General features: G+C 40.1%; 1 protein-coding gene across 1 annotated transcript in view; it reads left to right on the top strand.

The window, feature by feature from the left end:
• Nucleotides 1-15,136, top strand: part of St18 (suppression of tumorigenicity 18, zinc finger) — a 61,935-nt gene extending 46,799 nt beyond the window's left edge. Inside the window, exons 15-18 of the mRNA XM_013009265.1 lie at nt 1,788-1,876; nt 8,994-9,097; nt 10,960-11,103; nt 14,371-15,136. Coding sequence (XP_012864719.1) covers nt 1,788-1,876; nt 8,994-9,097; nt 10,960-11,103; nt 14,371-14,511 — 478 coding nt within the window. The 3' untranslated portion in view covers nt 14,512-15,136. The remainder of the gene's footprint in view (nt 1-1,787; nt 1,877-8,993; nt 9,098-10,959; nt 11,104-14,370) is intronic.
• Nucleotides 15,137-15,563: the final 427 nt, after the last annotated feature.

The following is a 15,563-nucleotide window of genomic DNA, read 5'->3' as shown; positions in this document are numbered from 1 at the left end:
TCCTCCTACTTGATCTTCCATGTAGCAGGGATCACATGTGTATGTCACCACACTTAGCTTGTTGGTTGAAGTTTCACTTTTGTCCTGGCTAGATGTGAACCACAATCTTTCTGATCTCTACCTCCTGAATAGTTGTGATTATAGGCATGAGCTACCATACTTAGCCATCATCAACTTGGAAAATTACAAGTTTCTAAACAAATAGATCCTTAGAAAGGTCAGAAAGGCTCTAATGATATGTTACAAACAGACATATTCCAGAGTCATTGTAAAATCCAGTTTACCAACTAAATATTTATCCCATTCATGACCAGTGTCTGGGAGCCCATGTGACCATAAGTCTAGATACACCTGTGCAGAATCCTCAGGAAGAGAACCAATCACAGTGAGGCTCATCCTGTCCATGAAGGGTAGTGAAAAGCTTCCAAACTACAGGCTCAAGTGTGAGCTTATTGTACACAGCCTTCTTGTTTTCTTTTCTCTTCAAAACTTCTCATCAAAATTGACCACACAGCTTTATCTTTTCATAGTATTACCAATTATTATCCATTACTATTATGTTTATACTATTTCCATATTTCATAGAATTTTAGCATTGAACAATTTGCCATTCTTTAAGAGAAATGTAATAACTCATATTTATTTATTAAAGTCTTTCCTCCAGAAATACTTTCTTCCACTTTTCACAGCACCACAAACCTCAGGTTGAAAGGATTGTTTTGTAGATGAATTAGAACCGCATTTCTGTGGAGAAAAATATTTTAAGTGGCTGGTTATAATCATTTTTATTATGATCTAAAAATGTTTGTACAAAGATACAACAAAACTGCATGAGAATTAATAGCTGCTTGGAAGAACAGAATTATCTGCACACAAACAATGGAAACTCAATTTTGATCAGTGTTGGAATTATCATATTGGTGTAATTTAAATAAAGCAGGTGACCTTAGGGGAAGGAAGGCTGCTGAAGAGGGTGGCTATTCAGTGAGCAGAGTTCCCAACACTGCCAGAACAATGGCCCTTGCCATGGCCACTTCTCAATACACTCACAGCGGCTCCTTTTATTCTCCTGTTCAAGGGAGAGAGTTGTAAAATGAAGAAGTAACATTTTCACATTCAAATTAAAAAACAGAAACTTCTCCATAACCAGACTGAGTATTATTTAGGGAAAATGGGAGTTGTTCTTGACTTTTGTTAATCACTTGACTTATTCTGTAAATCTCAGACCATACTTAGTTAAAAACAGGAAAAACTAGATTCTGTTTCATTTTTCATGGAATTTTGGCCAGTTAGAAACAGGTTTCATTCATAATATGCATGGATAATTTCATGTTGATAGAAAAAAAAAACTAGTTCCAGGCATCAGTAGTTCACACCTGTAATCTTAGCTATACAAGAAGCTGAGATCTGAGGATCAAGGTTAGAAATCAATTATCTTATCTCCAATTAACTACCCAAAATCCAGAAATGGGTTAGAAGTAGAGTTATAACTTGAATGGTAGAGTACCAGCCCCAGTTCTAGTACAGGGTAGAAAGACTAAATGGAAAAATAAATCAAACACAACAAAGGAAGCGAGCAGTGGATCCGCAGAACACAAAACATTTTCAACCACCTGAAGACCTTACGGTCTTGATTTAATAGATAATTTTGGTTGCTTTCTACAAAGAGATGATAAAATGTGCAAATTAGTGGACAGGCAAAAACATCAATAGTAGATAGTGAATTTTATTTAATTTTTATAAGAAACAAGCATATTTCACACATTAGTATAAAATTGTTTTCACAGCTTATCTGGATGTCCTCTCAATGCACAAGCTATCAAAAAGGGCAAAGTCTCTGAGGAACTCATGACGATCAAGCTCAAAGCCACTGGTGGTAAGTGACTGTCTCCACAGAGACCAGATGGCCCCTAGGGTTCTGTCTATGCTGTGTGCCCCATGTGATTTTAATATTATGGAAGAAAGGTTTTCTCAGATTTGAGCTAATACTATACCTTTACCTGAGAAACAATCTCTTGACATCTCCCATCTTTGTAATAAGGATTTTAGCACAGACAGGCAGGAAATGTTGTATGTTTCTGGTATTACAATGAGTGTGTGTTTGTGTGTGTGTGTGTTCCCAGTATGAATCCTGCATCAAATTGTAGGAAGCACAACTATATTTAAATCTTTAAATATTGTTCTATACTCAGTGTTTTCCGGTGACCCCAGGTCACCAACTTTTATAGCTACATTTTCATTTCCCTACACATTTTCCTAGTGTCAAAGGGAGATACAGCATTCTGAGTTCTATTTTGGCACCCTCTCCTTGGCTCTGTCTGTGGTTCTTCAGTGCTTTTCTAAATTTATGGCGGCAATATCTCAGGCCTGTATTGTGTCTTATCTGAGATCTCTCTGAGGCACCTGAGAAATGGTGGCAAAGCAACTATCATGCCTGGGAGAGTTTATTGGATGGTTAGGGCTGAGCCACAGTCTTTTCTTTCCTTGTGTGGTAGGCATATGTTCTGCCACTGGGCTTCCCCAGTCCAGACTGAGGACTTTTCCTTGCTGTCACTTTACCTCTCTGAAAGTCTAGCTCATACCTTTTAATGTGACCAAGTTGAGAAAGAGGAAAGAAGAGAGCCCACAGGAGCTTCTCACTAATCCCCCCCAGGAGGCCCCCACCTACTTTTCCTTAACACCTCAGGGAGCCCCTCCCCCTCTCTGGGTGTCTAAGGCTAAGAACTGCAGGAGAGCATCCACCACTGGAGGAGAAATGAGTTCCCTGGATTTTAATCAGGGACAGGCCTAGGACCTCCTCTCTCTACACCCAGAGCTCTGTGAAGCAGCTTTCTCAGGTTGTTGACTGTTGCTCAGACACATTCCTCATTCCTCAAACACCTCAGGACCTCTTAAATGAAATTGGGATGATTTAATGTGCACTTATTTGTATATCACTTTAATTCCAACAGTATGTAATAGGTATTGAGTACAAAACTGTATAAAAGAAGGGAAAACCAAAGATTGGAAATCAAGAGAGAGCAAGGCTGAGAAAGCAAGACAGTGCCCCCAGGCTGTTTCACACTCCACAATAGCTCACATCTAACCCTGCTTTTAGAAGCCACAGCAAAGGAGAATGTAATTACTTGGCGACTCACAGTGTAGTGAGTACATTAGATCACATAGCTGTGAACTGAGCTCATGAAGAAAATACTTTTCTGTGCATTCCCAGTATAGAATACAAGTAACACCTATTACCAAAATATGATGCACAGAGATGCTCATAGTACAGATAAAAGCAAAATACAAGCTAGGACATTCCACCAAATTATGATGGAGCTATAAAAACAGAAAAATAAAAATGAACTTGTAAACAGATTCTAAGTGCATATGACTTTAACCTTAGTCCACAGTGTTAAATTAAGTTAGATGTGAATCAGTCCCACAGCCATCTGAGTTCATGTTTTGAATTAATATTACTTACCAACCAGTCCACACTGATAAGTCTATACCAAAAAATGTTTACATTTAATATACAAGAATTGATCTTCAAGCTGGGCGCTGGTGGCTCACACCTATAATCCTAGCTACTCAGGAGACTGAGATCTGAGGATCGTGGTTCAAAGCCAGCCCAGACAGGAAAAGTCCGTGAGACCAATAAACCACTCAGAAAATGGGAAGTAGTACTGTGGCTCAAGTGGTAGAGCACTAGCCTTGAGCTGAAAAGCTGAGGGATAGTGCCCAGACCGACAAAAAAAAAAAAAAAGAAGAAGAAGAAGAATTGATCTTCAGTTCTCCAACTTTGTCATAATTAAATTGCCATACTGATTTCCTTAAAAACTACTATTAGTACTTGGTAATGAAAGTGGTCCAATTTACATTAATTCATTATCACTTAAACAAAAAGGTAAAATATAAACCAAATATAAATACTCACCCAGGGAATATAGTTAGGCTTATAAATATAAGTACATGAGAGGCAGAAATTAGGAAGAGTGAGTAGAGACCATCCCAGACAAAAACTTCTCAAGGCTCTATCTCAGATAATGACTGGCATGGTAACTCATGCCTGACATGCCAGCCACTCAGGAGAGTGCAAATAGGATAAGGATCACTGTCTCAAAAATAACCAGTACAAAAGAGGGCTGGGTCAGTCAGTAAAGCACTTGCCTAGCAAGCACAAGGCAAAATAAGTAAACAAAGGAATTTGAATGAAATAAAATAGAATTCTTTTCTTAGAAAAAGCACTTGTAAAAAGCACTTGTAAATTGAATATACTTGTTATAAATCGGTATTTTGATATTTGTATAGAATGCCAGGAATATGGAATATCAAGAAAATATAAATGACATAATCACTAATTATTCAAAGCAGGCACAGATTCATACTAAGTAAAACTTAGAATTGTTAAATGAAACAAAAGTGAAGCTTTTTGAATACCAGATTTATAGAAAACAAAGCCAGGATTGAAAGTTAATTGAGTAATGAAGTGGAAGCCTGCACGACTTCCTTGGTCAGCAGCGGTGCACAGCTAGCAAACAGTCTACCCCAGGTATGTCTACAGCACAACACTGCACAGTTTCCAAAACACAGTGTTTCCACAACACATCACGTATGGGAGTAAGAGTTACCTTACAGTCACCTCCTTCAACTCTTAAGACCCCAGGGGTTGCCTTAAAAGTTGTAGGTAGCACTGACTTTGTATACCATATTCCCTATAAATACCACCTGTGATAAAGACTAATGTATCAGTTAGGCAAAGGAGAAGAATAACCACAACAAAACAGTTGTTGTTGTAAACAAGCTGCTACAATAAATGAATGTTACTTGAAACATATAAAGTTTCCACTTAGTTGTTCAGGCTGTAGTTCAGTTAACCACAGCGAACTGAAATCTACCAAAGCAAAACCATGACTGAGTGAGAAAGCACTGTGTAATGGTTAAAGAAGCATAATTCTGAATAACCAGCTCTACTGCTTTCCTTATACCTTGATTGTGCCATCAGGATTTTACCTCATGGATCCAGTAAGTTACTATTTGGAAACAGAGTGAAATAAAAAAAAAGATCACACCAACTGCCCTTTTTAAAATCTGTACATACTACGTATGGTAAAGTTCCATTTATAAGTTAAGTTCTCCATAATAAATAAAGCCCCTTATCCACTTCCAGTGGTAAAAGGAAGGCTCTACTAGGAACAATTTAGATTGTGCATATGTGGAAATAGATAAGGTGATGTATTAGCTAGAGTGCTGGGTTCAATTCCTCAGTACCACATAAACAGAAAAAGCTGGAAGTGGCGCTGTGGCTCAAATGGTAGAGTGTTAGCCTTGAGCAAAAGATGCTCATATGTGTGTGTGTGTGTGTGTGTGTGTGTATACATATATATGTACATACATATATATACACACACATATATGAAGAGAGTAACTGAACTTGATCCTATACCCAAAATATCCCCTAAATGTTCATAAAACATTGGTCCCCTTGTTGATGGATTTCATGAAAGTTTATATAAGCCTGTAATGTAATAGCCTATAATGGTGTTTCTTTTGATCCTGTCCTTTGATTGCTACTTCAAGGCACCTTTTGGTAATATACCCCTTTCAAATGGCACTATTTTACGTGGGCATGGTTAGTCAGATTTCCATTGCTATATATAACAAAATGCCTGAGATAATCAATTCATGAAGAGTAAAGTTGGGATTTTTTGGCTTATAGATTTGGACTATATGGCATAGACAGTTCCATCTATGATGTTGCTCCCACAAAGAAAGTCCTAACTATGCAACTCATGGGTGGAGATGAAAGGGAGGGATTGGGAGAAAATGAAAGAAGAGAAAATATTGTACGAAAGGAAATGTACACATCACCTGACTCATATAAGTACAATCCCTCTGTACATCACCCCTATAATAATAAGTTAATAAAATTAAAAAGTCCTAAAATACCACCTGCTCCAGCAAAACATAGTCTCCCTTCCTTTTCTCTTCCCCTACTCCAGGCCTCCACAAGCCTTGCAGATTCTTTCTACAGATTTTGTTTTGAGTTCATCTTCTTCTCTTAACCCTAAACTCCCTTGCCCATGGAAAAGGATTATAAGACACAGTCACAATTTCAGACTGACCTTGTAGCTTCTACTCTCTCTCCTCAATCCCCTCTCTACTAAAGTCGAAACCTACTTAGATTTTTGAAAGTCAGCCAGGTCACACCAACTGCCCTTCTTAAAATCTGTACATACTACCTATGGTAAAGTTCCATTTGTAAGTTAAGTTCTCCATAATAAATAAAGCCCACTGGTAGCTTCCCTGTGTCCTGCCCACCTCTGCTCCCCTACCAATACCTGTGTTTTTCCTACTTCCCTCACCTGGGACATTCATCTTGCCTCTCCTCATTCTCCCAGCTCCTTTTTAGCTTTAGTGTCTCAGAGTGGGTATCTTCTGCAGTGAAGGTCCTCACAGCACCCTGCCTGTTTCCTCCAGAGAGCTTCATAGTTACAGGAGCTTTTTTATTTGCCTCACCAGATATTATAGAAAATACCATCCTGAGGTGGAGTTTTGATCACAGAAGGAAAAAAAAAGCAATGTCAAAAAATACAATAGAAATTCTCATTTTCTCAGATCAGAATAAAAGGCAAACGCAGTAGCACTCCAAATACCCATTTCATTGAGATCCAAATATTTCAAACCTTTGTTCCCTTGTCTGAGACAAGGTTGCTCTCGCAGAACATCAGCTAGTAGTACTCGGTGCTCAAGAATCCTCTAGATTTCTCTAACTACATCTGGCCATTGAGAAGAAAAGCAGTCCCATGTCTGGTATACTACAGCTCCCTTACCCATTAGTGTGGTTCTGTATATCTATTTGCTCTTCTTGGCTGGTCAAACCATTGTCTCACATTCAGATTGGTCTATCTTGGTTTTTAGCTGTTGGCTTGTGTTCCTTTTATAATGACTCCCAGAACCACAGTGCCATTTCTGGTTTTCTGGTGGTTAATTAAAGATAAATCTCATGGACTTTCTTGCCTGATTGCTTAGAACTGCCATCCTCAGATTTTAGCCTCCTGAGTAGCTAGGATTACAGGTATGAGCCACCAGCGCCCAGCTTAGGCAGTTGGTTCTTAGAAAAACAGTAATTGGGCTGGGAAGTTGGAGCAGTGGTAAAGTGCTTGACTCGCATGCATGAGACCCTGGGTTCGATTCCTCAACACCACATAAGCAGAAAAAAGCCAGAAGTGGCTCTGTGGCTTGAGTGGTAGGGCACTAGCCTTGAGCTGAAGAGCTGAGGGACAGCACCCAGGCCCAGAGTTTAGTACCCACAATCCCCCCCACACACACACACAAAATCCAGTAAGTACCTACAGAATAGCCATGTTGTAAGTGAACCTTGAGGACATAAATTTTTCCTTCTTTATATATATTTTCTTAAGAGTCACCTATGTTGTTTGGAGGGGCAGATGTGGCTTGTTTCCAGTTTGGTCTTTTGTAAATAGTGTCTCTGTGTATGTCTTGTGCATGAATCCTATTGTATGTATTCACCTATCTGTCTTATGTGTGTATTTAGGAATGAACTGCTGGGTCATAGAAAATGTGAGCACTCATTTACCCTCAGTAGTTGTCTTGCTCCATTTTCTGTTAGTATTACAAAATCCTCAAAACTGGGTATTTTATGAGGAATAGAAGCTGATTTGTCTCATAGTCCTGAGATTTGGAAGTCTAAGAATTTGTCACTGGTAATCTGCTTATTACCTTGAGGAGGAAACATGGCACCTGCTCAGTAATGTTGTGGAATGTGTCTCATGGTTAGACAGAGCAGGAGTACAGGCTCATCTCTCTTCTTATAAAACTCCAAATGCAATCTGGGGGCCTCCACCTTCATCACCCCATCTAATGCAATGTCATCAGGGAGGATCTTGTTTAGTCCAAATTATGTTCCAAAAGTCACACCTTCAAATATCATTAAATATGACTTTGAAACTTTAGTATCCAACACATTTGAATTGTAATGCCAGGATGTGGACTTTTTTCCAAAGTAGACATCCCCAGAAAGTATAAAAAATAGACTTTGTTCAAAATAATTGTCAAGCCAAATCTCCCTCAATCTTAGTCTCCTGAAATTGATCTTTTTATAATGCACATACTGAATTGTCCGGTGGGGTTTTTTTTTCCCCTCTTTGGCTAGCTTAGATTCATTCTCCTGTACTTTCTGTTTCTCATATTGTGAGTACCTTTTCCAGCTTCTTCAAATGTTGAAAATATCTTCATGAAAATGTCTTCATATGCTCTTTACAAAAAAAAAAAAATTTGAGATCCTGCCATGGGTTCCATACTCTGCCCTTCAACTGCATTCACTGTCACAGCACAGGTATAGTCTCCTGTTCAGGAGAGAACACTGAAGCCTTGAAGAATCTTGATAAGGTGCCCAAATTCAAAAGCACTGTCAAGGCTATGTTCTTTCTTATAACTTCCCTGTGCTTCTCACCCAAATCCACTTAGAGAGCCCTATTGTGTGTCTCTGCCCGCGGTGTGCCTGCAGCCCCTCTCTCGGCACAGTGATAAGATACCTACTTGCTGTGTGTCCGTCATGTCTTCACTGTTCCTGTAGGAGGTATATAAGAGAACACACAGGCTTTGCAGTTTACATCCAGCTTGCTCTCTAACTTGGAACTTAAACAGGTTATTTAACCTGCATCATCCACCTGTCTCAGCCCAGTGTCCTTACATGTGAAGCAGTGTACTAAGATTTGCCCAATGGGTGCAAGGCTGTAAGTGTGCCTAGCAGATTCATGTTAATGTAGCTGAGCCACTTCAAACACTGGTGCTTTCCTACTCCCTCTTTTCTTATAAAGGATTAAATCTGGTAACTCTTTTAACTTACTTTTTCTGAATTCTGCATATGTGTGGTTTGGGTAAAAAAAAAAATACTTCGAACTGAAGTCTCACAAGTTAAATATAAAACGAGTCACAGTTGTCCCTGTCTCATGTATTCAGTATCAACTAAGACTGTCGACTCTCCACAGGTATAGAAGGTGATGAAGAAATCAGGCATTTGGATGAAGAAATAAAGGAATTAAATGAATCCAACCTTAAAATCGAAGCAGATATGATGAAACTTCAAACTCAGGTAAATACACACAAAGTTCATTTTTAAATAATCAGTTTTTAGTAGAAACAAAACACTAAACTTTCTAAGCCTTGCATATGAAAGCATCCTGACGTCTTGAAACACACCAGCATTTCTCTGTTATACTATGTGTGTAAACCCTGAGTTGGAGCGTCACCATCCGGGGCATCACTGGGTGGGCAGCTCTAGGCAGAGCTGATCTCATTTCTGCCCTGCCTGCATGGAAGCCTTCCTAAACAAATAAAGCAGATTGGCCTACAGAGCATGTAGAAAGAATTCCATTAAGAAAATTAACAGTGCTTAGTCTTTTTTTTTTTTTTGTGGATCGTGGGGCTTGAATTCTGGGCTTGGGCGCTGTCTTTGCATTCTTCAGCTCAAGGCAAGCGCTCTACCGCTTGAGCCACTGCGCCACTTCCAGTTTTCTGAGTGGTTTATTGGAGATAAGAGTCTCATGGACTTTCCTGCCTGGGCTGGCTTTGAACTGCGATGCTCAGATCTCAGCCTCCTGAGTAGATAGATTACAAGTGTGAGCCACCAGCGCTTGGCTCAGTGCTTAGTCTTATTCAAAATTTAAATAAATCACTTTTTAATTTCTCTAGAACACTTCTTCCTGTGTCCATATGTAACAGTAACAAATCTTACTGAACAATTTCTTGTGTAAGATTTTTTGGTATGTGTACTGGAACTTAAACTCTGGGCCTAGATCTCTTGCTTAGCTTTTTTGCTCAAGGCTGATGTTCTTCCACTTTATCCACACCTCCACATTTTTCTTGTAGAAATTGTTATCCAAATAAAAATTAAGCAATTTCCCAATGCAACATTATCCAGAATGCCTTTGCCATCCCTAACTAAATTTATGCAAGTGAAATCAGGTTCAGTCCAGGCCAGGGATATGGCTCAGGGGTTATACACCTGCAAGTGTGAGACCCTGAGTTTGTACCCCAGTGTTGCCATAATTTAAAAATGAAGTAAAATTGCTCCACAATTTTGAAAATACTAATAAAAACTATTGCAACAAACCAGAAGGAAAAGAAAAAGAGAAAGCAAAACATGGAGGGTCCTTTCTTTCCTTCTCTCCTATCCCTCCCTCCCCCCTCTTGCTGTTTTCCCCTCTCCTAAATGATAAGGCTTTAGCCCATTGCTGTCTTAGCAGTCTTGGGCAGCAGTAGATAGTCAGGTTCCTGCAAATGAGGGAGCTGGGCCAAGGGCATGCCACAGGGGAAGGGGACCAGAGGTGTCCAGGATCATTCACACATGGGACCTCCTACCCCATGTTAATGACCACGACATTGGATTTAATTGTGAAAAAGTACAGAATCATGGTGTGGATTTGAGTTCAGGAATTACACCAGATTTCCTCACATTTGAAGAGATTCTTTCAGTCAGCCATGCTGAGGGAAGACAGCCAAGACCTAGGGGGCAAAGGTAGTACTACCTCCTGCAGGAAGGAGGTACAGCAGGTGGTTCCATCATGCAAAATTTAAAAGAGGTTTCTAGTGGATTTGAAGTGTGAGAGCAAAGAGAGGCAGGGCAACCTTGAAGTCTTAAGCATTATTCAGGCTCTATAGTTGTGAAGGAGCTGCTGTGGTGGAGAGGATTGTAGGAATTAGTAAATTCCCTGTGTGGCACCATGATCCAGGATAGCCAAATACAGATAGTCTTTGGTCCTGCAATTCACAGAGAAGTCTGGGCAAAGATACAAACTCAAATGGGACACCAAGACACAGTATGATACTCAGGGTTGCAAACTGGAGCAGATAAATGTCGGTGTCTGCATCCGTTGTTTATATTCATGCATTTTCCTCAGAGACCTTTTGTGTGCCTCAACCCCTACTTACAGTCCCAAGTTATTTCCACTTCAGATCACCTCTATGGAGAGCAACTTGAAGACGATTGAAGAGGAGAACAAACTCATCGAGCAGAACAATGAGAGTTTGCTGAAGGAGCTGGCGGGGCTGAGCCAGGCTCTCATTTCAAGTCTCGCTGACATCCAGCTGCCACAGATGGTAAGTCAGGGCCCAAAACTTTGCTGCCAACATCAAAAGTGTACCATCATCATGCCGTTACCCAGAGGGCGGCAAGGTAGCAGGACATGCCGCCAAGAGCCACCACCACCCAGCTTCAGCCCATTCTCACCTAAAGTGACTCCCTAGCTGGGAACATGGTAGATACATGCATTTAAATTCTATGAAAGCCAAGAATAGGCAGGCAGGCAGGCAGACAGACAGACTGACAGATAGACTGACAGACAGACAGACAGATAGACAGACAGACTGACAGACAGGCAGACAGACAGACAGATAGACTGACAGACAGACAGAGAGACTGACAGACAGGCAGACAGACAGACAGACAGATAGACAGACAGGCAGACAGGCAGACAGACAGACAGATAGACTGACAGACAGACTGACAGACAGGCAGGCAGACAGGCAGGCAGACAGACAGACAGATAATAAGCAGTACTGGGGTTTGAACTTAGGACACTCTACCACTTGGGACTTAAGCCACACCCTCAGCTTTTTTCTTCTTCAGTTATTTTCAGATAGGGCCTCAAGATTTTTTCTTAGGCCAACCTCAAACAGGAAGACTTGATCTTCCTACCCATGCGTCCCACATAGCTGAGATTACAAGTGTGCTACCACTGTGCTTGGTTTATGTGTTGAGATTGGGGTCTTGCTTAATAACATTTTCCCCCAAGTATCCTTCACATCACCATATTCTGGATCTCTACCTTCTAAGTAGCTGGGATGAGAGGCAGGAGAAAGCACACCTGGCCTTAGCCAGGTAGAATCTTAAAAACTGGGGTCATTAAAAATTCAAGGTTTATTTGAAGCTGGTTTTACATGAAGGGTGACTGTATTACAAAATTCTCACTGGAAATGTATTTCTAAGTACAGGATTTTATGGCTTCTAAACATGAGAGTTGGTCATCTACCTAATTCAAGATCTATTCTTTTAATTCCCAGTAAATTCTCTATAATATTGTTTATCTCATCTAGAATAAAAAGCACAAAAATGTGCAGGGCATCTTTATTTCCAAAACCTTAACATGTAATATAGGTTTGCCGCTTTTTAGAAAGTTTAAAACTTGTTTCTTTTGCATTTTCATGAGTGTGGATAACTCTTTAGAGGAGGGGTTACACCAACAAGTACTACTTCTCCTCCTGACTTCTTCATTTGTACAGCCAAGCTGCCAGGTGTGTGGGGAAAATGCCTTCAAGAAGCAGAATTGTAAATAAATAAATATAAATTAAAATAACATCTGGGAGTGTGCTTGTCATCCACGCTGTGTGAGTAGTGTAAATAGGAAGACCGAAGTCCACGATGGCCCTGGGCCTAAGTGTTAGAGTCTGGTTTGCAAGGTGCTGGTGGCTCACACCCTTAATCCTAGATACCCAGAAGGCTGAGATCTGAGCATTGCAGTTTGAAGGCAGAAACTAGAAGTGGAACTTAACGATAGAGCTCAAATGATAGAGCGTCAGCTCGAGGCAGGGGGCTCTAATTCTGGCACCAAACAAAGAAAAACAAGAAGAAAAGGAAAAGCAGCAGCAGCGTAAACAAATGCTGCTAACTTTGCTTTGAACAATGAATCTCTCGAGTTCCCCAATTCCTAGCACAAAGCCTTATTTTACTTCTTCCAAATGTGTTTTTTGACAAAAAGTCAATAATATAAAAATGACACAAAAGAAAATTAATGCTTGCTTTATAGCTTGAATTAAGGTAACTTGATTAGGATAGTAATGTTTCTATCAATGTTTGTCTAAGTCTACTTCAAATGTGCATTCCTTACTGTTTTTTTCCTCACTGGGGTACAAAGCGATAGAGACGTGGACAGTTATGGTTTGAGGCCCTCTCATGGTAACTTTCAAGGCACATAGCAGAACATGTTCTCTGAGCACCAGAGATGAGCAGCAACATCCTGTTCTCCAGTGGGGGAACCCAGGGCTTAGTCCCCTCACTGGATCTCCATTCCAGAGCTAGTACAGTCAGGCAAACCCTGACTGTGGCCTTTACCCACTATGCCACCCAGAACCCTGTCCAGTTACATGAATGTCCAAGAACTAGATGGCACAGTAAAGGCAAAAACTAAAAACAAAGGGAAAATCATAATTGGACAATGCTATTAATCTTAAGACTTGGAAACCTTGTTTTTTAAGTAGCAACAATGATAACTATATCCTATGTACCTGATGTAGTTAGATTGCTTTTAAAGTCATTTCATCCCAACACTTTGTAAGAGAAGTAAGGATATGTCATAGGTTTTCCAGGAGGTGGGAAATAGAGACACCAGCAGTGACTGGTTACATGTGCTTTGTGTCAAGCATTACCTATAACACATGCCCACATGTTTTTTTGTATATATCTGGGGTTACTCTCTTTAAAGTATCACTTTAGGCAGAGGAAGCCCCTAAATGGCAAATATGTGAACAAATCTTGACCTTGTAAAGCTCATATTCTATCTGAAGAGATGTAAAATTAAAACCAACACTGCAAGCTCTGTGCTGGTAGCTCACAGCTATGATAGCTCACAGCTATGATCCTAGCTGCTCAGGAGGCTGAGGTTTGAGGATTGAAGTTTGAAGCCAGCATGGGTAGGAAAGTCTGTGAGACCCTTATCTCCAATTAACCACAAAAAAAAGCTAGAAGTGAAGGTAAGGCTCAAGTGCTAGAGCGCTTTCCTTGAGTGGCAAAAGCTAACAGACAGCACCCTGCCCCTGAGTTCCATCATAAATAAATAAATAAATGCATTCATACACTGCAGTGATGTTACGGAAGAAAAAGGGACAGTAAATGTCTGAGGAGATAGCAGAATAACCCTGCACTACAATGGTTTAGTGAGCAATTTGCCCACATCTTAAGTTCTTTCAGTCCCAACCCCATACTGTTAAAGGAACCTCTTAGCAGGGCAAAGTTTCCTCCCAAGGCCACAACACTGATCATCTCCAGGTGGACCTTCTTTTGAGCCCGGCATGTGCAACGGAGGCCCAAGATTCCCCCTAAGAGAACGTACAGTTGGATGTGGTCTACGCAACCTGGTATGTCTCCAGATTGGCCCTGGGACTGCACAATCAAGTGTGATTCATCCTGTGAATTAATAGTGGCCAGATGAATTCCAGCACACTCAAATTTCATTCTTCATCTCTCCAAACTCCTGCAGCAGTGTGAACCCAAGCCTTCCCTCCCACACTCCTGTCACAGTCCTGCCTTTCCTTGTCATCTGATTCTTGAACAGTTGCGATTGCTTTTAATGTTTTTTTGTCTCCATTTAGGGACCTATCAGTGAGCAGAATTTTGAAGCATATGTAAATACGCTCACAGACATGTACAGCAATCTGGAACGGGACTATTCCCCGGAATGCAAAGCTCTTCTGGAAAGTATCAAGCAGGCAGTGAAGGGTATCCATGTGTAGGACCACCACACTGTGGGCAAGCGAGATTCTAACCACAGTGAACTCCACGTGGTGTGCAAGGGGCTCACTACTGCCAAGCATGGAGTTGTCCTCCTGAATTTCCAGTTGCAACATTGCACTAATTTCCCCCCAGCTGACATAAAAAGGAAAGAAAAACTATGATAAACTCTTTGGATTAAAAGCAATGCAGTCAATTATTAGATCTTATTTATTTTCATATGTTTTTCTTTTATTTCTTCATTGCACTCTTTCTTTTGTAAAGTATATGTAAAAATAAATGTGACATTTTTATATTTTATTTATTACTAATCAAAGAGTTTTTTATCTTTTAACTGCATTTTGAGGTCTGCCATATTTTTACAAGTGTGTTAATTTATTTTCTAATAGGACCTAAATAGAAATGCTATTGTCAAATCTCCTATATTGCTGGGTTTAAATGAGAAACAAGTGTGTGAAGAAAATCCTGTGTAAGGACTGCACTATGGTCGTTTGGTTTTTATTGCACACTTCTTTTTCCCCTTCCCTTGGTTTTGTATTTACAAATGAATTTGTGGTCAGGTGAGCTGAGGAAGGACGTGAAGACAATTAGCGCCCTCTAGTGGGGCCATCGCACTCACAAGAGCGCAAGACCTAGAAAACAGCCTGCTCAGAATTTGTTAGCAATAATTAAACCTAGCAACCAGCGAAGTATTCAACTTGGCTGTACAGTTTTAGTTAACATGAAATATTTATCTGAAGTGTTTTAAAGAAACATAAGCTTTTTGTGATGCAGATTTGTTGGTTTGTTTTTCAAGTCATATCAGATAGTTGGAAACTCTCATCCCAAGATGAGAAAGAAGTTGATGTGACCAGCCTTCCTGCCATATGTTGGTACAATATACAAGTGACAATATTGGTGTAGATTTGTACTTAGAAAATACAAACATCCAAATGTAAATTTTTTTGATACCATATCCCCTGAAATAGCATTTATCTTACTGGGTTAACTGGAAAGAAATGGAAAATAGAGTCACAAATGAGAAAACTCTATTCCAATCTAAGTGAATGTGTTC

Source organism: Dipodomys ordii, unplaced genomic scaffold (genome assembly GCF_000151885.1).
Source record: "Dipodomys ordii isolate 6190 unplaced genomic scaffold, Dord_2.0 Scaffold9, whole genome shotgun sequence".
NCBI lineage: Eukaryota > Metazoa > Chordata > Mammalia > Rodentia > Heteromyidae > Dipodomys > Dipodomys ordii.
Note: the sequence above shows the minus strand (reverse complement) of the source record. Positions and strands in the feature narration are given on the sequence as shown.